Raw genomic sequence first — 25311 nt, forward strand, 5'->3', positions numbered from 1 at the left:
AATGTGCTGGACTGGGCGGCGTCATATTTTGTACCGCTCTGCGGTACATCTAGTTTGTATAGTAATAATAAGCTTTATTTGTATAGCACCTTGTATAGCACAGAATGCAGCTCAACATGCTTTACATTTGAGACATTTTAACACAATAATACAGAAGAAAATAATAATAATAACATTTTGAGTCACATCACATCAAGTTATTGCAGTAGTATAGGCTCTGCAAATGCTTTGCATGTTAGGATCAGAATGATCAGAAATGAATTCACTGCAGCACAAATCTCAGAGGATTTTCATGTTCAGAGAAGTTCTAGTATGCATGTATTGTAGTGATGGTAAAGTTGGGCATTGTGGTTAAGGTGAGACTGAGTGCTAGGGCCACTGGTTTCAATTAGCTACACTGTGAAAGGCTAAAAACTCCAAAAAAGGCAAATAGTCAATTGTGGGAGAAGTTAGATACTTCTGAGTGAAGGTATAGGGTACCATTCGTCTCTCTCTCTCTCTCTCTCTCTCTCTCTCTCTCTCTCTTTTTTCTCACTCTTCCTCTCTCATTCACAGTGTGCACAGGGAGCATGCTTGTCTACATGTCGCTCTCCCAATTCCACTGTGAAAGATAAAATTCTCACCAGCTACAGGGAATTATGGCAGAGCTACTGCCAAAAAACGAACACGCTTGTCATGAGAACATTGCTCAATGTCAAGGTCGTGAAATGGCAGCAGTCTGGAAAAGATGTTCAACAGGCTCTCAAGGTCCCACCACCCACAAAGCGTTTTGAGTGGGGGCACGGGTGGGGGTGAGGGGTATGTTGTAAGAACCTCTAAAAGAGCACGATTCAACCGTTCCAAAGCAGCCTCTGGCATCCTTTGGGTTATGTTTCAGGGCTTGTGATATGCTCTGGGAGAGTTTGTTAAGAGAACATTAAACACGGTCACACTTCTGAAATTCACAGGCTATTGAGCAATGTCTCAGTAGGGAGAAGCAAGCCAATGCGTGGCCTCTGTTCTGGCTAAAAGAGGGAAGTTGAGCTTTTGCTATTTTGTTTTTTGTTTGTTTCGTTGTCTTTGTTTTTTTTTACTGATTTTTCTCAAGTATTTAGAGAATACATTTGATAATCAAGATTTCTGGAAATAGTCGGCAAATGCAGTTTAATGAATACTTTATTGAGAACATTTCAGCTGTCTTTAGCCAAAAAAGTTAAACTTTTTTTCCCCAGAAATTCAGAAAACAGACTGCATTGCAGTCACTTAAATATCTATTAACAACGTATATGCAAGCACTTCAACAGAAAAAGATGCCAAATACAAGAGTAATTATCCAATGTTGCATTTCCCAGCCGAGTATTTTTCTCTATGCAGAGACAGCTGTTTCTAGCAATACAGCAGCATTGAAAATTATTTTGTTTTTGATGTTATTGTCATTGGCTTTGTTTCTGATTAAAGATGTAAACATGTATAAATTCATATAAAAATCTAAAACATTCTAAACTGCAGTGAACTGCACATCTCTAAGCTTATCAGTACAAGAGAACAAGTCTTTATTTTAAATGACATAAGGCATCTATGAACTTCCAGTATTTATGTGTGATTTAACAAAAGCATTTTTTCTTCACTCTCCCCATATCAAGGTCCCTCTTGCTGAGGTGGACGTAGAATTTATCTTTAAATCAATAAGCGTATCTATTGTTAGAGGATAGATGATATTAAATTATATTTCGATAATGGTTTCATCAATTAATAACTCTGTAATAAAGCCTATCTCCCAAGTTATGGATGGTTTGAAAGACACATGTTAATGTCACAACCAAATAAATCAAGTCTATAAATTTGATAGTTGCCATTCATTTAAGTGGTAAATTGTTTTGAACAACCTTCAATTTGCTCACTAAATAAAGATACTAAAGGAAACCTGTGTAGGCAGTCATATCTAAAGCATCAGTAAGAGGATTCTGTTAATGAATTATATATTAATCAATAACATTCAATTAGTAAGATGAAAGATATCATCAAAACATAAAACACCTGTGCTGTGGATGTTATGCTAAATGCCCTTGTGAAATGCCCTTGTCAACACAGAGGGATACAATGGATGCCATGCAAATACTAATGAAAGCAGCTGAAGTTTTCTTTCAGTAAACATGTGTAATATGTTTTGTGGACTTTGTCAACACACAACAAATCATATGATATGTGTTAGTATATTGGCGTCCATTTTGCATTATAATTATATGGAGTAGACCGTGTTTTCAAAACAATCCTCGGCTTCTTTTAAAATGTGATCACGGCGACGTTTTCTGCAGCTTGGAGCTGTTTTTAAAGTTGAGAAATTTTCAACTTTTAGTGGAAAAAAAAACTAATGGCAGATTTTTTTTTTAAACTGGAAAAGTAGTCTGCATGACTTGTTAGAAAAAGACGCCATGTCTGAACGTACCCTTACTTGGGAAGTACCATTTCAAAATGCACGTTGTTACATTAGGCTGCTCATGTGTCACTACTGATTTTTATGGGCAAGATTTATGTTTCAAGCTCAGCCAAAAGACCACCAAAACTAACGCTAGCCAGCATTTAAATATTTGTGAGTGATTAATTTACAGTAACACAAATAATCTGTTGACAGGCTAGTCTACACACCAGACTTCAGATGTAACCTTAGCATCATCTTATCTGATCTGTCATTTTCTCACAGTATAGCATGAATTGTAGCAATTCCACTCAGAATACTCAAATAGCTCACTGCAGCCCTGCTTTGATACAGCCTACAGTAACAAGACTGAATTGTATTGGCATCCTGTCCTTTTCAAACAACCTACATGATTTGTGTTCTTTCCTGCAAAAGTCTACTTTTCCAGTCATGCACTCTACAGTTTTTTCTGATTGCTTAAGCACATTTTTTGTAACTATGGCTTTTTTTGCAAAACTCTACACACAAATGGCAAAACCTCTCACCCAATCAGCAAAACATCGTAGTTCTCTTGCAAAAGCCAACACACCTTGCTTAACTCTTCACACCTTCGTAAAAATTGTGTTTTCGTATCAAACAGTAAACACAAGCCATCACAATAATAAGCACACAATGTGCCAACTACACACTGATGGTCTGAATAAAAAACACATCTGGCTTTTGCTTTCTCTGTGCACAAGGTAGACTATGTCAGTTTGAGGTCATACTTTTGTCATAGTTCTGTAAACATACAGGGATCCAAACTTTACTGTAAGTATTGGTGTTTATTTACATTCATCAAAACAAACACACGTCTGTTTTTCCAAGTCAAAACACAAAATAGCAATTTCACTGAGACAAAACAAATCAGTCTCGGGTCGTCTCTCAAAATTCCGTCTACATCACATGCAATGTCCTAGTCCAAGGCACCGGGAAAAATATATTCTGGAATGACGTATCCTGGCCTGACATGACAATATCCCCACATGAGACTGTTTTTTTTTGCTGTAAAAGGGCTATTTCTTTCTCTTCTCACTCTTCCTGTTCCCTCCATTGTACCCATTGTACATTACCTGTGGCTTATTTATAGTGCTTAGGCTGATTGCAAAGTGAACTAATTATCTAAAACAGTTTTCACATGAGAAAGTGTGCCAGAGAGTTGGCAAAATAGTGTAAGTGCAGTGAATTGTGCCTACAGTTGTGCAAAGTGTGTGTTACAAAATTGCAAACTGAGTGCAAAGCAGTGTTTGTGCTTTTAGTTTTGCGAACTCAGTGAGTAGTTTTGCTATAAGTATTAATAGTTTTAGAAATTGTGCTATAAGAATCACAGTTGTGTTTAAGCATTCAGAAAAAAACTGTAATAGCAGTCAAATTTTGTTGTTTGTTTGAAAACTGATACACTCTATGGGGCCGTATTTTGAATAAGTCATGTAGTATTGGCTGCTTTCCCAACAATAGCAAGCCAGAAATGAAAATAAAAATGATTTTTGTCAGGAGATGTGAATTTCACTTTAACAAGAATTCCTACAAGGAGTGTGTGTGTGTGTGTGTGTGTGTGCGTTTGTGTGTGCACCCATCCGTGTGCATGCCTTTGTGTTTGTGTTTGTGTTTGTGTGTGTGTGTGTGTGTGTGTGTGTGTGTGTGTGTTTGAGAGAGAGTGTGTGTGTGTGTGTGTGTGTGTGTCTGTGTGTGTGTGTGTGTGTGTGTGTTTGAGAGAGAGAGAGTGTGTGTGTGTGTGTGTGTGTTAGATAAACAAAACTCCTCAGACACAAAGAGGCGGCTGGCTGCACCACCATTTGTCATTCCAAACTTTGAGTTCGAGGTCATGGTTTCGACTCAGGGGTGACAAGGGGATAGGGGTGTGTGTGTGCCTGCATAAATATTGATGTGGTTGCAAGTGGGTACAAAAAAGCATATATGTGTGGGTGTGAGCACTTTTTTCTATTCTATAAAGTGTTCTAAGCTATGCACTTACATACTGTGCATATGTTGTAGGTCAATAGAACATCCTGTTATCAGCTTCTTTATCATATGAAGTTATGCAATGCAATGCATTTCCTAAGAATGAAACAAGATTGTCCTCATAAGAGCTATTATCGTAACCCATACTGCCTTCTCCTGTTCCGATGAAGGCTCTATTGAACCACAAGCAAATCACTGATGATTTCAGAAGGAAAAATAATATGCTTCCAATGAATTGGATAATCAAACAAAGAATGACGAATCTCCTGATAATTGTAATTTTTTGAGCAATTTAACTAAGAGACTATTGGCTTTATTTGTAAGGTTAGCAGATCATTTCATGACACTATTTTGCAGCTACCCTGCTGCATGTGAGGACAAAAAGCATCTCTCTCTGTTTACGTTCTATACACATTAAAGGTTGTATCAGCGATAGTGGGGATACGTCACTTCTGTTGATGTTCAAACAAAACAGAGAGCAAGCTCGCTACTCCCTCCCCCTCCCTCCTGTGCAATTAAAACTCTCCTAAACGCGCATCTCGTCAGTTATTGGTTGAAATACTTTATTTTGCCTTTGAGGGGTTGCCAACCCTTGTTGGTAGCAATTGTTTTTGTGTACAGATCTCAGAGCCTAAGCTGCCTACAAAGACAGGTTTTTTTGACGGCCTGCTTATGGAGCAGGCAACTAGCGGATTGTTTGGAAAGATTAGATGAATGTGATTGTTTATGTTTGGGCCTTTTTTGGGCCTGAAATCGCTGATACAACATTTAAATACAGTGTATTTAATACACATTAAATTAAACACATCATGACATACACATAATGCAATGATTTGATTGGGGACAACACGTGCAATGTCCACTATGGTATCTGGAACTTTGACTGAGATGAATTATCCTCAATGGACCGCGGCAGAGGACCTGGCCAAGACAGGGAATGGACAGTCTGCTGTAACCCATCTGCTTTCATTGTTAAGCAAACATCTCAATGATATTAACAGTCTACTCATCCAGGAAGCTGTCCTTTAGCTTTTAACAGTGCTCGACCGGTAAGGAGTGAGGAAAATATTCTAGAGCAATCCACTGACAGTAGAGCTTGGAACTGGGTGATAAAATGATTTATAGCCAGCAAAAGGTTTCAAGCATTTCCTGTCAATTGACATCTGTGTGATTGGTAAGCTGTTTTGTTTGGACCGCTATGAATAGGGCATTTGGGCAATGCCAGAAGGGCCGCGGACCCTCGTGGGCCGTTTGGGCCGGCCAATCACGAAGCGGCATGTTTGTCGGGTTTGCCCATTTATCGTAAAGACGGTTTTACTCCGTCTTATCGGTTTTATCTCTCGGCCCACTATCAAGGATCAATAGTGTTACATGGCTTCGATTAAGCCATTTATCTCCAACTCCCTTTTCTTCCCCAATCGGAAACTGATCAGTATTTATACCAGACATGAGTCTCTACACTACAGTCATGGTGACCCTCAATATTTACATCAGTCTACATTCTTTTGTAACCTTATTCAATCATATGATTTAAAAGTGCATCGTTTGAAATTGGAATACAATAAATATGCTGCCTGTATCTTTTATTTTATTATTGGTTTACAAAAGTTAGGCTACATGAAGCAAGGACTTCTGGGAATTTCAAAACCGAATGCGTCTACTAGCACGGGGAATTACCAATCTAGCATGCCTTGATCCTCGGAATTTTCCCCTTATAAAAGCTAATAAACTGCCCCCAAATGCACTTCGAAACATAAGAAAATGTCTGCTTAAATTTAATGAAGGTGTTACGGTTGAAAATCTACAGTCGGAATTGACACATCTCGCCACGCACTGGGACAGCCTGAAAAAGTCTCCTCTAAACGAGTAGGCCTATACAGTCAAAGCGTCGGACTTTGATGATGCCGCAGAGATATAGGAAGATACAGAAATAAACCTGGTGAGCAAGAAATGTGCTACCTGCAAGAATTGTGCAAGCTGTTGCTATTTCCTTCTGTGGCAGTTAGACCTCTTTACCTGTGCCTACAACTATATATGGTTCAATTAATTCCTACTACACTCAAGTGGCATGCAAACGGAGTTTTTCCACTCTTAAATTCATCAAGAATCGCCTAAGGACACGATTGTCACAGGATAATTTGGAGGCCTTTATGCGGATGGCGACAGAGAAAGAGGTCCTATAATGCATGACGTTAATTAAGACACGTTTGTGGAGCGGCTGCTCTGATGGTTTTCCCGTTAATCAACAAAACTACATTCGCGCGCAGCCGTGGGGCAGAAGACGCCTGGTGCCACAACGTTATAAACTTGACTTAAATAGTCGGCTTCTGTAAGTTACAATCGTAATTTTTTATATACCCCTGGTCCCCTTTTGTCTCAATGATAATAGCATCTCATTTCAGGCTATATTTCAGAGTTTGCCATTCATTTGCATTAACATCGTATTTTGTCATTTTTGGCGAAGACATGCATTCCTTTAGGGATATTGAACATATTGAACATTCTCTAACCATCGTGATTTCGAATTGGTGCAATTTTCAACACAAAAACTTATTGTGTTCTTTTCATGGAGAGCACTGTTCTATGCTGCTTTCTGCCTCTTGCGCACGCATGTTTTCGTGACGTTACATAGAAATCCATGTATTCTAGGCTATTCTTTTTTCATTTTCATATTTCATATTGCATTCATTTTTTTTGGAGTTGTGCATTAATATATCCATGTTAGAGTTCATCACCAATGGGGCTACAAACGTGTTATGTCTGTGCATGTGAAGTTATATGTGTTTCGAGCACATGCATGCGCGTGCATGCGCGTCCCCGTGTGGGCCGCTGGTTGGTGAAAATGCCAGGGCCGTTTTTTAATCCCAGTCCGTCACTGAATAGGGCCGTATAGGAGGTCCTGCCTCTGGGGTTCAGCACCCATGGAAAACAGGAAGCCTTACACTACATTATGTGGCTTTTAGCAAGACTTGACAAAATGATTATATATAATTTGTGTGACAGCTGAACACAAATTATGTCATGACAAGAGTTTCTTTCTAAATTTCTGACCTCTATAATATGAGTTCATTGTTAGCTTATACCCATGTGATGTATCATAGTTTCCAATCTTGTCATTTCTTAAAATGAAAATTGGCACTGCACTTTTGAGGAAATGGTTAACTTGGAGGAGACCTATAGTGCTATTACTGAAATATCTTCGACTACTTGGCTGGGCAGTGTTGCCTTGGCATGCTATTGTGTTCGGAGAGGGACTCAGAGCTCTAGAGCTGTTGTTGGTATTTGACTTTGAACGCGGAGGTCTGGTAATCATTTAACAATGGCACAAGCGGTGATAAGGATTTGACACGTCTGCAACTGAGGGAAATATCTGTTCCTCCTCATTTAGCCTATCCAAGAAGATCTTCACTGATCCGTTACCTTGTGAAAAGACTTGATTAAGGGCTGAACCCTCATCAGAGATAATTTGCTTTTGGAAATTGAAAACATATTATCCGTGAAAAAGTCCAGCTTCGTATTACATCAGATTCATAATGAACATCAGCTAACAAGCTTCCAGAGGCAGTTTACTCAGCTCAGTCTGCTGGAAACCCATCAGTAATTTCCTGTGATTTCTTCCTATGAGTGCGGGCATCACCAGCATACAACAAGGAGGAGAGAATGCAGTGAAGGGGATATTTCATTGTGACTCGTCTTGTAAACACATGAGTCATGTTGACAAACACTGCATTCTGTATTCCAACTGTATTCCAAACCCACAGCTCTTCAGTTTACATCTATGTCAGAGATCAAACTAATAGCTGACAATCTGCAACTGAACAAACACATTTTTAGTTTACTTCAATTTAACTCTGTTATTTAGTTGCCAATTAAATAACAGTTTTCACTGAATAAATGTAATATATTCAAGTAGTCGTTTATGCAAACACCATATGGTGGCCTGCATAGCCAAAGAGAACAATGAGCTTAGTACCATGAGAGTGAACTGCACGCATCATTTACTGTACCGGAAATACACATATTCTGCAATTTAGGGCTGGATCACTGCTTAGTTTTATGGTGGAAATCATTTTCAACCATAAATAATTGCTATAAAAATCAGTAATTGAACTGTGCTGATAACATTTGTAGTTATGCTCCAGATCAACACCACCAACACAGAGATTTAGAGATATCATTATCAAATCATCTGCAGGAGTTTTTTCAGGTATGGCACCTTTAAAAAGTCTTAGGCACACACCCTGTATGACTATTGCAAGTTTGTCTACGACCTTAAACAACTCCACATCTAAACTGTACTGACAATATCAGGCAATCCCAAGTTTATGTACAGGGTTGTTCAGAAATGTTCTAATCTTGAAAGCACAGAAATGACAATGTAAGTAAATAAGTAAATAAGAAAGACAACAAAGAAAGATTAGAGGCGTCTTGAAAAGTGAACACTTCACATGTTTGCACATGACCTCATGCAGAGGAACTCACTGACTGAAAATCATTTATCATTTGTGTGCATTGCACGCATTCAGGTCATAATATACAGTGCAAGAAATTGAAATGTCACTGGGCGTGCAGTACTTTAGTTCCCTATGGAGGAGTCTGAAGAATCAGCCCTCTCAAATGTCAAATGTAAACTGCATATGGAGGATAACTCATTTGATTCATCGTCATTGAGCATCCAGACATACGAGCCACTGTTAGGAACATTTGTGGGCACTCCGTCTTTTGACTTGGCCCCTTTGATCAGGGGCCCGTGCGGAACAACTTCTGGCGTGGCGAATCCCGAGGCGATGCTTGAGACATTGTGTCATGCGTGACACGTCCGCAAATGTCTGCCGGGGCGTACATAACCATCCCCGCTCCGGACAGGGGTCCATGCGCACCCCTTGTCCCCCCAAAACACACAATGGGAAACTTCATCTCATTGCGCTGCTGGATGAGAGTGGCTATTGTCCGGCGGAGTACAGTAGGTTTGCAGAGCAGCACTCCACAGAGCAGCACTGTTGTGTGAGGAAGGGTCCCTGTGGCCGACACGGTCAAGTAATTACTCCTGATGAGTGGGGCGAAGAAAACAGCAGTGTGCTCAGAGCTGCGCCCTCTGCCCTCGGGGCTTTCCCTCAGGCAAGGAGAGAGAAAGGGATGGCATCTATCTATCTATCTCTTTATCCCTCTCTTTCATTCCACATCTCTTTATCTGTCGGTCTCACTCTGTCTGTATATCTGTCTCTCTCTCTCTCTCTCTCTGTTTTGCTGTCTTACTGTTTGTGTCTGTCTGTCTGCCCTACTCTCTTTGTGCAGCTATTTAAACGATAAACTAAACTACACAAGACTGAAACTATAAAGATATGGTAAAGATATGGTAGTCCACACTGACCAACTATCTGGTCTGGTCTTGGCCATCCTAATGACAACTATAAATAAACCTGTAACTTTAATGATATGAATGTCCTTCTCAGGAATATTCTTCATGTTCATTAATGTAATGTTTTCAATTCAGTGGAGTCTGGTTGGCTATCAGCATTTCTACTATTGACAAACTCTCTCTGAAAGTGATACCCAAAGATATTGTTCATGTAGTCGTTGTACGGGTGGTGTACAATTAGGACGATGTCATTCTTATAAGGTAGAGCGTAGTTATTGTTAGCATGGTAGAAGGGCCATGTGTTTCTCTCCTGCTGTCTCTCTCTCTGTAGTTCCCTAACTGCCCCCCCCCCAATCACCTGGTGATAAGGAAGTAGCCATCCACCTCTTTGCTTCATAATCTCCCTCCCTCTGTCAACACCAGTGAAGAGGTGTGTACTTTTGTAAAACATACTGTTGACATATGCGGCCAAATCTTTTAACAGGCTGTTGTTGCCATTATAAAATACATCATGGCACCCTTGCCATGTTTCCTTTAGGAAGTGGAATATGATTTATCTAGGCCTAACTGTATGCATAGTGTGGACTCCACTGAGCACAAATGCAAACACATGTACATGAAACACACAGAGACACAGACACACACACATTCACAAAAGCAAACACTGACACAATCTTTCCGTGCATCACCAGATTCCCAGTACAATTCTCATCTAATATTCTGCTTTACAAGTTCCTCAGTTCTGTTAATTTGAACTCACTGTGACCATGGATTTACTGCGTGCTGTAAATAGAGGGAGTAAACATGGACCATATGGCTCAGTTGATTGTCATCTTCCACAGAAGAAAGCATGATTTTAAAACCATGAAAGGCAGTTCTGCAAACATCCCAAATCAAACTCTCATTTACAGTGAGAGGCCCTAGGGGGCTGCAAGATTCCATACTGCACGCTGATGCTAAACAATGATAATCTATCCAGGGCATTTCCCCCATTTCAATCTAACCGCGAAACCTATTCTTCTCCATTGACTGCATTATTTTTATTTTCAGAAATTCACATGATAAAATTATATGAACATTCAATTTCTAGAAATATACAAATCTGAGATGTCCTTTGATTATAAGGAAGTTGTATGTCCATTCACTTTTTTATTTGACACTCTTGTGCCCTGTGATGAAAACTCTTGTTAGCATTATTAAAGACCACTAAATGCTTGTGTTTAACTTTATGGTCAGATAACCTAATTTGTCAATATATCAATATGTAATTGGCATAATTTTTTTAAGGAAAGGTGTATTTCCATTAAAGTGTTTCAATTTGCCCTATTTGACCAACTTGTTGCATTTGACATCTCCAGTGTGATAAAAAAAAAGTATATACTAATTTCAGCTTAACTTGGAGCTGTGATGTCCTCATTTGTCAATATCTGAAATGTGTGACAAACCAGCAGATATCTAACAGACTTAACACCCTTTTGTTATGCCAAGGTGAGCTGAAACATGGTAACTGGGAGATTTCAAAGAGGGTGGTCTTGATGTCAGGAAGCATAAACACTGATGAAACTGGATAAGAGTGTTAGCCACAACACCGCCAGCTTGCCCTACCCATGTTTTCCTTAGCACATAGAAAGGGAAACATTGTGACTTTTACGTCTAAATATATTCTCTGTGTGTGTGTGTGTGTGTGCGTGTGTGTGTGTTGAGGATAGACTGACTCATTTTACTCTTTTCACATCTAAAAAAACACTAAAAACATAAGCCTCAAGGCTCTATCCCAGGCACTGGAACGGGCAGATACCAAGAAAGCGCCATTAACACTAAGTCAAAACCTGCTCCGCTCAACCTCTCTGACCTTAAGTGTTCACGTTGGGCAGTGTTTACACAGGCGACCCACTGGAGCGCATAGACCACATATTTTTAGCATTAAAATACAAAGCGCACTCCAGGCAATGTAAATAGCAGGTCCCCTTCGTCATCCTGTATCAATCAAGTGAGTGTGTGTTTACATCAGGCGCACATGTGGAGGGGAGCTCCTCTGCACTACAGCTCTGGGTGGAGACTTGACCACATAACATCAGAGAGAGGGTGGGTTCAGGTCCTTACCTAACTGGGCCATGGACAGGCAGACTCACAGTAGGGATACACCGAGCATACAACTGAAGCGTCCCATTCGCCAAGCGTAACAATTGGTTTTAGAAGACTGGTCTACCTTTTTTTTAACGTGCAATGCGCTGTCACGTCTGGTGTAGCCAGTTTAAGTGATTACAATAGAAGCTAATTGTTGCAGCAAATGCACTTCGAACGGAACGCTTGAGTTGCACCCCTGTTGTAACTCGGCTGTCTGTCTCCGGCATGGGCTCTGGCGCTGTTTGATCGCTGAGGCATTTGATTGTACCACATACCTGCTGATCCTGCAGCGCTTGCTGAAACCTATAATCGAAACAGCATGGGGCTCTTCCTCGTTTCGTGAGGGTCGATGTGAAACTCTGGCAAAAAAAAGCAAAGTTGAAGTGTGAGGGAGAGAATCAAATATGGGGTTACATTCCACACTTGGCTTGTACACTTGAGCTTGTACCACCTTGAGCACTGGCAAAGTCTATTGGTACAACACCTTCACAACACACCTTTTAACAAGCACCTAAAATATGACTCGACACCAGTGAAGAGAAAGATATATAAATAAAATTTTAAAAATATGACTTATTTACTTACTTACTTGCATGACCAGAACTGACATCGAATCTGGTCATTGTTTTGAAATTCAAGTGAACAGTTACGAAGAGTTACAGAACGGTCCAAGAACCTACGAGTAGAGTATGTCACTGTAAACTATCAAAAGAGGATGGATTTATTTAACAAATGTGAAGCACTTGGGGTAAAGTTTGAAGTTAATGCACATTTCCCATTCTTGGTGACATAGAGGCGATAAACAGCAAGCAGCGCTTGGGTATGATTTAGGATGTGACTATGAACAGGCCTTCACACTCTTGAGGGAGGGGAAGGCCTTTTTTCTGCCCAGAGGGATTCTCAGTTACTGTATCTCAGATCATCTCTGTATTTCCCAACTCTCACTGAAAAACAAGACAAAATGTAGTATCTTGATTCCAATGAAAATACTGCTACCTTAAGATAGAAAAACAATAACTAAATAAACTAAAACCTAACCACTGGGAATTGTAAAAATTAACTACTTTCACATCTCTCAAAAAATGTCATATTGACATGTAACACCATACTGTATGGAAAGTGAAACATTGTTCCCTTCCAAGCTTCCGATGAATATCCTTAATATTGTTATGTGAAGGATGAATATGTTATTAAGTGATGGTGTCTGCTATTCATTTTATTCTCAAAACAGCTTATGCAATTACAGAGTGTGGCGCAACATGTGGTGCACAGCAAGTCTGTCAGTTATACGATCACTATACTTCATAGTCTTTCTGATACCGATGACACATGTGTTGTAAACATGTGGACTATAAAGACAATGTTATTAGCATAGAAAATATTACATTTTTCATTTCCATATGTTAGCTATTCACTGCAATGTCAGAATCTTATATATTTCCCAGTATAAGTGCTTTGAACATTTTCAGCCAGTCTGGCATCTGTGTCAGATCACCCTAATAAGAAACAAGATCAAATCAATCTGTTCAAAACATACAAACTGTATCCAATTTCTTGATTTCCGAATGTCTCTGGAAAGATATCAGTGCTGAAATTAATATTTTGTCTGCAAAGAGTCTGTAAAACAAAAGAAACTCTGAACTGGATTATGGATTTCCTGTCAGAGAGGAAGAACCCGGCTGGATCCATAGGAGCATTGGTATTTCATAAATCTTCTCATTTGTGATTACTAGTGCAGTGCCCGTTCAAACATGCCCTTCCTGTAGAAAAAACGTAGCCCAACTACATGCCTGCAGGTACGCCTGCCTTAAAAATAGGATGATAGGGTGTCGAAAGCAAATGTGTGCCTATTTTACTGATATGTTTACCAATATCTTACAACAAAGTCAAACTTGGCGCTGCACTTACTCGTGCCCGCATCGAGACACCTGCCAAGTTTCACATCAATCGGGGCCACGGTTCGACAGGTATGCAGCACACACACACACACACACGTTCCTTCAATTAGATAGAGAATAGCAATGAACTTCACAACTAAACTTGAGGTATTCAAGGAATTCAGGTCGACATTGCCCTCTATTGGCAGACTTGTTTCTATTTATTTTATCCTCTTAAGTATAATACAACCCCATACATTAAATGATCCACCAGTGGAACATGCATACATTCACACACTGAGACACCCTCACCCACAACATCTCCAGACTCAGGGGCAGATCACCAGCACAAGAACGCATAAAAGAAGCATTCCCTCTACTCTGTTTTTCTACTCAGGAGAACGGAAAAACACTGCTGGGATATGCATTCTCAGGCACCTACAGCAAGACTGAGGGAAGTGTTTGGGTTACACATACAGCGCATGCAAGCTCAGCTCGTCACCTTGATACCTTGACACATATCAAACTTCTGGGGATTTCCCAGTCAGCGTGAAGCCAAAGATCTCGATGCAACAGCACGCAATCTCTCTGTGCCTCGGACGCTTGTTCAGTGTGCCGCTTTCATCTCCCCAAAGGAAGGTAACCATGAATAGGGCCTGGCTTTCGGGGAGGAGGTAAGCGGCTTGCACTTTGACATTTAAAACCCGCCAGTGGCCCACCGATAACGCTGACCCTCGGGCCCAAGCCTCTTCAAAGGGGAGGGGGGGGGGAGTTGGGGGTCAGAGGAGAGAACATGGCTTGGGTTACTCGCAGCGTTGCGATTGTGTGTGAGGTTTACCATATGAATGTGGCGCAGGTCTTTCGGGGAACCGTTTGGGGACCGGCGTATAGCGTCTTTGTGTCACTTGGGGTTGGCTGTCAGTCTTGGCAGATGGCATTCAGCGAACCAGGCCCATTAGAACTAATGAGGTCAGGGTCACTGCCTGTGGGTGGCCAGGATTGCGCTACTGGCAATATTTCAAGCCAGGACCCCCATATTTTGTACTCTGTGTGCAAAAGGCAAAGGCCATGAATTAAAAAAAGTCTCGGAGGGCGAGGAAGATCTTCTTTATCTAGAGGGAGCCTCTGTTCACCCATAACTGTGTCCAAGGGCTCTAAATGATGAATGGAAGAAGATGAAATGCACGTGTTCTCCCAGGCAACGTAAAGAATGATAGCAACAGGGTAATAAACTTGCAGGAGGCTATCCAAAATACTACACAGAGGGCCGTGCACATTTTTGCTCAGCTTGTGAGAGAATAAAGTCATGGTCCAACACAAGAGGAGTCTCAGATGGGTGGATGATGGATTGTTGGGTGTAGTTAATCTCAATGCCTGTGTCCCCTAAGGAGTCCATTCTTATCACACATATCACTTTAAAACTCATAAACTCTCTCTTTAAACTGTCTTTGACATATTCCCAGGGATTGAATGGGAGGTTCAAAAGTCTGAACCATTATGCTTTTAAGTCCCACTATTTTTTCATCTTTCAATGTGATTATACGTAAGTGCCACAATCAGTTAAGTCAACTTGCCTAAATTTAAATCCAATCTATTGTTTGATTTAGACTGTTATAGCCTTCATTGGCTATAACCATGTGAAACCATATAGGTTTAATCATTTCTCTGTCTTTGACTCTAAGTTGAACAGATGGAACATGTTGAGTAAGTACTGCTTTTGTTCAGGAAGGGTAATCAGCCATGTTTTACCCTGTGTTCATGGACATTTCTGTTTTCATATCAGAAGTACTACTGCACGTCTGCAGATCATATTTTTGGTATGTATCCATGAAGCAAAATGTATTGGATGAAAACAAATAAAAAATAAATCATTTCAAATACAATAGAATATGGTAAAAGGGGCAACAGCTTATGTGCATTTGTGTGTAAGGATTCTGTAGAGTGGTGGTACAGAAGTTTATAACTTTCAACCTAAGAGTAACTCATGTGTTGAAGGTTATATTGCATACTTTGTTTCACCTTTGAAATTCAAGTAAACAGTTACTAGGAGTTACAGAACTGTTCAAGAACCTATAAGGAGAGTATGTCACTGTAGTCTATCAAAAGAGGATGCATTTCTTTAACAATGTGAAGCACTTGAGGTAGTTTGAAGTAAATGCACATTTCCCATTCTTGGTGAAAGAGGCGATAAACAGCAAGCGGTGCCCAGACATTGGAATGGTTTAGGCTGTGACTATGAACAGGCCTTCACACACTTGAGCGAGGTAGAAGGTATTTTTTCGGCCCAGAGAGGTTTCTCAATTATCTCAAATCATCTCTGTATTTCCAACTCTCACTGAAAAACAAGACACAATGTAGTATCTTGATTGCAATGAAAGTACTGCTACCTCAAGATAGAAAAACAATAAAAGTAGCTCTGCTACTAGAGAATGCAAGCATTGTTATAAGAACACAGCACTGGCTAATGGCCAGACAGATAACATATAGCATTTTATTTGCATCAAAACATATTTACATTAGGGCTGTCAAAATAACTGATTCATTTCGATTAATTCATTTGAGAAAAAATAACTGATTAAAAAAATAGTGCAGATTAATTGATTCCGTATGACCTTTGACCCCGAGCCGTTCTAGTCAGTAACCATTAGACTGTAAAATGAAGTAGAGGGAAGAAAAATGCATTCCTAGATCATTGATTGGAACATTTACTTAACGGCCTGATGGTGTTGATAAAAATAAAGTGTTGATTAAAATAAAGTCCTCTACAATGTCTGCAGCAAGGAATTTGCATATCACCGGAGTTTGTCAACTCTAAAGTCGCACATCAATGCAAAGAAATAGTGTTGACATTGAGGGGAGTGTTCATTTATTTTCATTGTGTCCCCCTAGGTTATATCTGTGGCCTGAAATGCCTTGTATGTGAAAAAAAACTTCTTCCCGAAGCACTTTTGAATTTATTTTCTCAGCATATTAGGTCATATCATAGATTATTATGGTCATTATTTGTACAGTGAAAATAATAATAAAAGAGTTTTTGAACTTTAATGTCACTAATGCTGATTATTCAAAGATTCATTTGAATTTAAATATTTAAAATACTTTCACAGCAAAAATTATATATGCGATTAATTTAGATTAATTAATCACAGAGTATGTAATTAATTTGATTACAAATTTTAATCGATTGACAGCCCTAATTTACATACTTGGCTAGTACATTTTGACACTTTACTAGCCAAGTCACTTTTAGGCCACAATACATATCTTTTAGAGCTGATCTCCACAAAAGAATGACATAATTCAAACTTGCTTCAAAGGTCATTCTGATTCATAGAAAATGCCTCAAGTCTTCAGAAGAAGTTTTGTGCTCATGCAGACATGAGTGAGATTGAGGCAGTCAGTGTAGAACTGCTATAGATTCCGATTTACAATAAAACTCCCTAAAGAAATGGCTATTACAGTATTCACTATAGTACTTATGGTACTCACAAGGGATTATTGTGAAAAATATATCTGTCATTTTGGAGAGAAATCCTCACGCATTTAACAAAAGCTCTGATCTTGCCTTGTCTGAGAGAGACTGAGAGACTTTGATCAGTACTGTAAAATTCATTATTTCCAGAGGTTCTCTTTCTGCATCTAACCCAGACTGGAACAGTGAAAGACCTACAACGAATGCATCAGTTTCCAGTTAGGTTTTCAGTTTGTAATTTGGCCAAAGATGTTTCAGTGATCCAATATTGTCATCATACGACTAGATTAGAGCAAAGTTATTCTACTCATAATTTTGAGAGGCTGTTTTGGAAAATCGATTTCTTATGTTTTCAATCAGATTTTGGCTTTTGTTATTGTTTGTTCCAGTCACTGGAACCATACAGATGGTATTGTTCTGTTCAGAGCCAGCGTTTCATATTTGTAGTTGGCCAGTTAAACTACCTCACTGGAATGAAACATATTTAAGTCTACATGCCACTGCTGACATTATCTTATGATGTGCTAAATATCACACATTCTGTGTGTGTGTGTGTGTGTGTGTGTGTGTGTGTGTGTGTGTGTGTGTGTGTGTGTGTGTGTGTATGTCCGTGTGTGTGCATGTGGCTGTGGATTTATGTGTGTGTGTGTGTGTGTGTGTGTGTGTGTGTGTGTGTGTCTTACAGAGGTGCGGGGTAAAGATTGGAGGAGCAGGGGTGGTCCTGATGGCTGGCGCTTGGGGAGTCGCCTGTTCCGGATACTGGCTCTAGGAGCCCTCAGGGTCCCTCTTCACCTGAAGACATTCCACAGGTGCTCCAGCCACATGTGCCACAACCACAACACAACATTAACTATGTTAACATGGACTGTCTGCAATAATCTGATCTAAATGAGACAGTTTTTCACTCATGGTGTTTACATCAGTTGCTTATGTAATATTCAATTCATATTCCTGTTCGCATGTTAAAGAGCATAGTCTCTAGTTGGCAACTGCCATGTGTCACAAAATAATGTGAAAATTCCAATAGCATTAAGGTGTGCAGTAATCTTCCTGTGTATTCCTGTGTATTAGCCGCATATAAACTGAAGGACATTATTTTATGCAAATTAAAATCACAATGCCCAATTGCCCAATGAATCAGAATTAAATTGTGCTTTAATCATAAAGAAGAAATGCACTCCCCCACATATAGCCTGCCTCTGTGCTTTAATCAGGTTAATATTGTTGTCCATTATAAACATAGCCACTCATGCATCTCATACAGGCCTAAGCAGACAGCCTTTAATGACTGGCATAGTACGCTTGAGGGACTCTAATGGTGAAAGCACTCTGTTAGGATGAATAAAAGTCATAAAGTCATTCTAATTTTTGATAACAGATTTATCTAGTACTAATCCTTATGTGAATTAAATGTAATTTTTTTTCTTTTTTTAATTCTGACTCTGCTCAGGACGTGTGCCCATGAGGTCGTTGACGCTGGTCCTGCTCTTCCTGATCAGCGTCCAGGCTGCACTGAACATGGGAGAGGACGCCCCGACGCCGCCGATGCATCACCCGCACCACACACACCACCAACAGCAGCAGCAGCAACGCCACAAGACGGCCCAGCAGTCACACTCCCAGTCCCACTCCCACTCAAACTCAAACTCCCACTCAAAGCACGGTGGTGGCAGCCAGCACCGCTCCCCAGACTCCAGGCCTGAACTCATCCCCACAGTGGACCCTAAACTGTTCAAGAAGCGCCGCTACCACTCGCCCCGCGTGCTGTTCAGCGACGTGGTGCCGCCGGACAGCGAGTCAGTCGGGCTGGCCGCCGGCATGGGCCAGGGGCAAGGGCTGGGGTGGGACCGGGACCCCCGCGTCCGACGGGGGGCCGCCGAGCAAATCATGCACCGCGGCGAGTACTCGGTGTGTGACAGCATGAACCACTGGGTGAGCAATAAGACCCGCGCCACGGACATGGCGGGCAACGAGGTGACGGTGCTGCCAGACGTGCGCATCAACAACCAGGTGAAGAAGCAGCTCTTTTATGAGACATCGTGCCGCTTCGCCAGCACCCGGCCCAGCGGGGGTGGGGGAAAGGGAGGAGCAGGAGGGGGCAAGGGCAAAGGGGGTAAGGGCAACCAAGGCAGGGTCAGGACAGGTTCCGGGGGCTGCCGGGGTATCGACACCCGCTTCTGGAACTCCTACTGCACCAACACGCACACCTTCGTGCGGGCACTCACCCTCTATCAGAACCAGATCACCTGGCGGTACATACGCATCAACGCAGCCTGCGTGTGCGTCATCAGCCGCACATCGTGGAAGGGCTGAGATCAGGACAGCTGACCACTGCTGCTGCAGCCCTCCCCAAGACCAGACCTTTCCCCTCCCCCTCCATCACTCACTCACCTACCAATCACCACAGCTTTACTGCCAATCTGGCCAGGACATGTCCCATCAAGCAACACACGCCTGTCCTCCAAGGCCCTACCCCCACACCCTACCTCACACTGTAAATTATTGGTCGTTTTAAGTTATGAGGACTGCATGTCATATTTATATAGTTTATACAGTCAAAATATAAATATAATTATAAATATATATATATGTGTATATACAGTATGCTTAAAAGAAATCCCGCTTTTTTGTTGTGTTGTTGATGATATTGATGTTGTTATTTATTAAACACCTCAGTATGTGTATTAGGTAATCTCCTTATGTCTGTTTTGTTACCTGTTCCTTTCCTTTCTGGACGAATTGTAACTTTCAGGGTTCGCTGAAGGATTTCCATTGTGAAACAGAGGTCCATTAGTGTGGCTCAGCCATGGAGACTAGCAGCAGTCCATTAAGGCATTCTTCATCACTCAGTTATCCCTTTATATGGGTCTCTGTGACTGCAAACTTATACAGTGAGCCATTTTGAGCATTAGGCCCAGGATCCCATGTCTGACAGGGTCACTCAAGCCAACGTCCCATCTGCCAAGACATAAAAGGTGAAAACGAGACCATTAAGCGAAGCTTTTGTCTTTGTTTTTTTTGTTTTTTATGTTGCGGCACATCATACATTTGTCTTTAGTGTAGGAAAGTGACAAACATATGGTGGAATTATCCTACCTGCGCTCCTAGTCCCCAGAAAACAATTGATTCAGAGCCTGGATAAAAAAAAAAAAAATTAGAGTACTCTTTTTCAAAGTGTTTGTGCATGCTGTTTTCAAAAACCACAAAAGTACCAAGGTGGAATATATTGAAGGGGTGAGCCTATAAAGGGACTTACTGCAATCCCATCTAGTCATTCATCTCAAAACCACATTCCAAGGATCATAACAAACCTTTATGTGTGTGTATGTCTGTATGCCTGCGTGCGCATGTGTGTGTTATATTAATTTTGTTTTGGCCAATGAACCCAACCAATGAGCCAGAACGTACATAGTAAAAACACTCAGCTGGTTGCTTGTGAGAACAGAGGATCTGACAGGGACGCTCTTCCAGTTGGAACCTCTCTGCGGCAGCGCAGGGGTCAGGCAGGTCACCCAGGCAAAATATACAATAGGAAGGAGACAGATTATCATCCAGCAATGGATCCGCAGAGAAACCATCGCCATGGAGCTGATATGTAAACCAAAGCCACAGCCGTGCCAATGGGGTCAGGTGCACTCGGCAGGAATGGGACTGGAGACAACATCTGGAAAACTGAGGAAGGGGTTTAGGGAATGTTGGGTGGAGATAGGGGATGGGGGAGTCTGAAGTTGACATTGGGGGAAGGGACTGTCTTGTTTGAGGATCTGTGAAGTGTGTCTGATAAGCCATGTTTCAAAGCAAAGGCCTCAATGATGAAGATGTTTACAAAATAGGTTCACCAAAGACAGTTGAGTGCAAGACACAACTGGGTGTTTTTAGAGAAGAGGAAGACATCTGTCAAGATCAGGGTGCATGGAGAAGCGATCTATTGCCCTCAATTTCTGCAAGTGCTAAAATTGGTGTCAATGGCTTGGTCCTGAATGAATGATAAATATTCAATCATCTGGCTTTTAAATCGTCTTGGCTTAAATAATCTCTGTAACTGATTTACTTCTGCTGATTGTATGTGACTTTTGAATTGTCTGATTGATTACTTACTACAAAAATGTAAATCCATATGTCTATGTAGAGTCAGAACTGAGACTCTATGGGAAATTCCTTTAGTAGGCTACACTCATACATTAAATCAGCTGGATGTGTTTGGAAGAAGAATAATGGAAATACACCCCACACACAAACTTGTGCAACCCATAAACAGCTACATGGATGTCAGAGAATATGGTTAACACTTTACTTGATGGGTGAGTTCATAACACATTCATAGCAGCTGTCATAAACTGCACATAAAGCATTCATGACTGTTTCATGAGACATGACTCAACATTCATACCAAACCTTTTATGAATGTGGAAGACAGAACGATGACAACTTGTCAAAATAAAAGTCCAACAATCGCAAAGCAGCATTGCCGTTTTTCTCTCCCGCCTTTGTAAATATTTCATTAATATTTTATGAAGTCTACATTGAATGTCACTTTACTATACAAGTTGTGAAGTATTCATAATCACTGAATTTAACACTGGGAGGTAAACTAGCCTACATTCAGCTCACCCGTATTTGTGTAATCTGGAACGGTTGGACATTCCCAGTAGCAAAAGATGAGAAATCATCTGCAAAGGTATCATAAAACAAATATATTTTTATGAAACAAAAATTATTTGCTTGACCATGTTCTGTCTTTTTGGCACTGGAGTAGCCCATTGACTCAGATGTGTGATCAGGTAAGAGGTTTGAAACAAAAACGGCAATGCTGCTTTGCAATTGTTGGACTTTTTTTATTTTGACACATTTTTGTCGTTCTGTCTTCCACATTCATGAAAGGTTTGGTATGAATGTTGAGTCATGTCTCATGAAACAGTCATGAATGCTTTATGTGCAGTTTATGACAGCTGCGTTTTTGGTTATGGTTAGGCTACTAGCCTAGCCCTTCAAAACTATTTAGAAAGTCGAATAGGCCTACTTGGAATGGCTTACCTGCGAAGTTGAATAGCGCGTGGCCTCCTGAGGGTTTTTATGACTCGCGCGCTTTGAGGTCTAGCAGTTTTGGATGTGGATAACGTCAGAAATGCAATGCACCACTCAACTCTCCGTGGAAACTTTTCAGAGACTTGCGCATCCTGCCGTTCAGTCACTGGAAGATGACAGTTTCATCGGAATGCGGCTCCGTTTCAAAGGGATAACGCTGTGATTACACTGATGGCAGAAGCATCCGAACTTTCCCAAGTAAGATCCAATAGGCCTACCGCGGCCTTACATAGGCTACACCAAGCTCATCAGAGCGAGGGCTCAGCCAGCACGTCTACTGTTCCTTTGCAGACAGACACAACAGCCCCAGCTTTCAACGACTTCTTTGTTTAAGCTCCTTCAAAGCCAGAATTCGTTATATCCTGAGATTATTATTCAACAACCATTTCTTGTTTTTGTTATGGTATTTATTTTAAATAGCCAACTCATATTTGCTTGAACAACAAGTGAGCAGTTTTTTTTTTTGTGATAATCAACGATTATCAAGATTGTGTGGCTGCCTAAAGCCTATAGCGTTTCGAGCTGACAAGCCATACTATCACAATCACATCTCTGGTAGGGTGGCACTTGGGGTGGTCGACTGGATTCTTGGGGTGGCCTGTGCTATACCCTGTGTCCCCCATCTGGCTCTGCCCCTGATTAGGATGGCATACAATAGATGCACTGGCCTACTGAGAGGAAGTGACAACTCTGTCATGTGTAGGCTACAGTCTCGCACCAATAGAATTGTCGTCTTTGGCTGTTTTTAGATTTTGTCCCTTTAGCCATCTCACTAGGCTACCTTCAAACTATGTCAGTAGGCCTTGTAAATTTATGCTCTGCCCTTAGGAAATATATCAAACATTTCATAGGACAGTCGGTCTCTGTTGGGCTAGTCTTATACAAGCATTGGACCCAAAGTTATCAGTCACAGATGTTTGGCAGAATGGGATCACTTCACTTGTAATTTGATCTGCTTGAGTTGCAATACTGCCACCTCGTGGCTCTCGATGAGCCATTTTAAAACTCTGAAATACTTTTGAAAAAACACAATCAAAACACAATCATAATTATCAGCAATGTCCGTGGTCTGATTGATAGAATTATGTTCACCTCTTTAAAGGATTCCAGATTTCTTGCATATCAGCTGAACCATGGCTGTCTGAAATGTTTGCTCAGTTGTTTATGCATTTTGATTGCAAGGCATGGCACATAGCATTGTTTTTTTTTTTTCAAAATGCTCTATCAAATCACAGCCAGATGTCTCAGAGGCTACACATCACAGTTAATGCAAATCAATACAGGGGCTACATGCAAACAATGTATACTGCAGCCTAGGACTAAAGCCAGGGGATGGATCTCCTTGAGGTACCTGAATTTGGTTATACAACAAACACATGAGCATTTTGACATAATCACAGAGACCAGTGTTGGTTAATTCAATTTGTCTGTGACTGAACACCTCAAATGTATGACAAGCTGATGACATCTGCATGACGTGATGGGAAAGCAGAGCTTCAGCAGAATGGCTTAACGCTATTTTCATTTTTGTGATTACAAACCATTACAATATGCAATTCACATTGATCATACAAAACAGAAATACATGAATAATGATTATTCTTTAATTCACCTCACATGTTTTGTACACACACAAAGCCATGGACAAGCACATGGTATTGCGCAAGCATTATGGCTTTAGAGGTGTGTTCAGTTCAAACCTGTTTTGCATCTCTTCACTCTTCGATTCCAGATATTCCCCTCTTTCTCAACAGCAGAACTACGCATACATAATGTTTCTCAGCAAGAAGCTCTGGGAATGATCTCTTATGGACTCTTCAGCTGGCTCTAAAGCCAGCACATCTGCTTCTTCTCAATTCTGGGCAGTTTCACTGATGCAACTGCATGTTTGAATTAGGGCTGTCAAGCAATTAAAAAATTGTGATCAATTAATCTGAATTAATAGCATGCATCCATTTGTATGAACATATTTTAAAAAATTATTCAATTCAAAATTTGGCAGATAAGTGAATCCATCCAAGTCAAACCAACATTATAGACCTTTTTTCTATTATGCCAATGTTTGTAACACTAAACTACATGTCATATTCATAGTAACACCCATTGTAGGACAAGACTGGTAGTCATGACTAGTTTCTTACTGTACATTTTTGTTGTCCATGTTTGATGAAGCAATATGGTGAACTGAATTATGGACTTCATCTTGCAGTCAGCAGTGCAGCTCTGCACTTATAGGAGTCATCAACCCATGCTCGGCTTCATCTGAACGCAGTCTCAATACCAAAGGAACTTTGTTTTTTACAAAGCATTGTTGTTGTCAGCAGACTTTGGCAATACATGTGCACTGTTTCTCACTTGGTTGACATGGTGATAGCATCCTCATGGCTTCTGTTACACTTCACTTATCACTTCATCTCTTTCAGGGTATCCTTGGCTTGCTCATGTCAAAGTGGTTGCCAAGCAACTGAGAAGTCATTACTTAGCAACATCCAAAGAATACATGTGGCAAAGAGAAGTTATAGTTTATTCATCATAGGCATCTAACATTATTATAGAAAAAAGGTTATTAATTGCTTTGAAATTCAGCAATCCCTCCAAAAGGACTATGTGTGTTGGCCATTAAATATCCTATGGCACTTATTGCAAAGAGTAGGGGGTTCATGGGTGTCCTGGCTAAATTCCCAACCTGGCTTATTCAATCTGGCCCCCAATCCTCCCCCAGTGTAATTGGCTCATTCATTCATTCATTCCCTCAGCCTCAAACTAGTGTGTGGTGAGCGTAATGGTTGCAGTCCATCACCCAGCTGTGTACTATACATTGGTGGTGGTTAATGAGATACCCGTTTCACTGTAAAGCAATTTAGGTGCCTTGAAAAGCACTAATGCAAGTTGTTGTTTCCTCAAGTTTGTACAATTTCTCACCACTAGATGGCGATAAATACAAGACAAATGTTTGCTGTCAACATGAATGCTGAGTGAGGAAAAGAATGAGGTG

General features: G+C 40.7%; 1 protein-coding gene across 1 annotated transcript in view; it reads left to right on the forward strand.

The window, feature by feature from the left end:
• The window catches only part of ngfa (nerve growth factor a (beta polypeptide)), a 28803-nt gene extending 8955 nt beyond the window's left edge, over positions 1–19848 (forward strand). Inside the window, exons 2-3 of the mRNA XM_076276016.1 lie at positions 17917–18040; positions 18682–19848. Coding sequence (XP_076132131.1) covers positions 18693–19544 — 852 coding nt within the window. The 5' untranslated portion in view covers positions 17917–18040; positions 18682–18692 and the 3' untranslated portion in view covers positions 19545–19848. The remainder of the gene's footprint in view (positions 1–17916; positions 18041–18681) is intronic.
• Positions 19849–25311: the final 5463 nt, after the last annotated feature.

This window comes from Alosa pseudoharengus, unplaced genomic scaffold (genome assembly GCF_046254945.1).
Source record: "Alosa pseudoharengus isolate Yale_2024_CS ecotype anadromous, Long Island Sound unplaced genomic scaffold, YU_APseudo_1.1 YU_APseudo_1.1_scf_9, whole genome shotgun sequence".
Taxonomy (NCBI): domain Eukaryota; kingdom Metazoa; phylum Chordata; class Actinopteri; order Clupeiformes; family Clupeidae; genus Alosa; species Alosa pseudoharengus.